At 32.0% G+C, this 967-nt stretch overlaps 1 protein-coding gene across 1 annotated transcript in view; it reads right to left on the minus strand.

Moving 5' to 3' along the window:
• The window catches only part of LOC119591238 (M-phase phosphoprotein 8-like), a gene marked incomplete at its 5' end in the record, with an annotated part of 9,263 nt that extends 8,527 nt beyond the window's left edge, over positions 1 to 736 (minus strand). The window contains 1 exon segment of the mRNA XM_037939945.1: positions 563 to 736. Coding sequence (XP_037795873.1) covers positions 563 to 736 — 174 coding nt within the window.
• Positions 737 to 967: the final 231 nt, after the last annotated feature.

A 967-nucleotide genomic window follows, 5' to 3' on the forward strand; every position in this document is an offset into this window, starting at 1 on the left:
TATTTCTTTGATATATATTTCTCATATTAATTTTTTCAAAAATATGACTCACATTATTAGAAGTATTATATCCTGAATTCTGGACATAACAGAAAATGGCATTATGCCTAAAAATCTTAATAGGTTTATGAAAATGATAATAAAGATATACAAGATTATATTTTTACTACTCATAAAAAATGTGACCAATATATATAAAGAAAATAACAGCTAAATGTGAAATGACTGAATAGGAATATTTATGGGTATAAGTATTTCTGTGCAACTTCACAGAAACTGCTATGTAGTTTATCTTTGGTAATGATTTTTTTCAATAGGTACCAAGTTTCTTTTTCTTCTAGAAAAAAAAATATATTATTGAATTTAAAACTGATAGTAATGCTAATTTTAATAAAAAGAACAATGGCATTACCAAATAATGATCTAAAATAAATAGATTCAGGAAATAAAGTAATAATAAAACAGAAACAAGAACACCATTAGTAAGTGTAACCAAAATAATTACCCAAGTAATCAAAACAATAAAACAAACACTGAGATGAGAGCAGCACTTCATACCAACCTCATACACCTCTTCCTGCTTGGCTCCAGCTGTCTTGAAGTACTTGTTGAGGAGGGTGTCACAGTTAAGCTCAGCCTCAGGGACCCAGGAGTCATCCTTGGGGCCAAAGCCTTTCCACCTCACCTTATACTCCGTGAAGCGCCCCCGCACACGGTGGTCCACTACTGCCTCCACCTAGACCACACACAGATGGTGTTATAAGCTTACGCTGGCTTTCAGTAAGGCTCATCCATGTGTTTGAATCCCCAGGAGTTTTGCTTTATTATTTTTGAATGAGATGGTGTTCTTAAAACAAACACAAACAAAGAGAAAATGAAAAACAATACATGGCTAAAATTTTGAGAAAATATAAGAGTAAACTAAATTTTATCAACATAAAGCAGTTTGTTTGTATTCATATACTGT

Source organism: Penaeus monodon, chromosome 28 (genome assembly GCF_015228065.2).
Source record: "Penaeus monodon isolate SGIC_2016 chromosome 28, NSTDA_Pmon_1, whole genome shotgun sequence".
Classification (NCBI taxonomy): Eukaryota; Metazoa; Arthropoda; class Malacostraca; order Decapoda; family Penaeidae; genus Penaeus; species Penaeus monodon.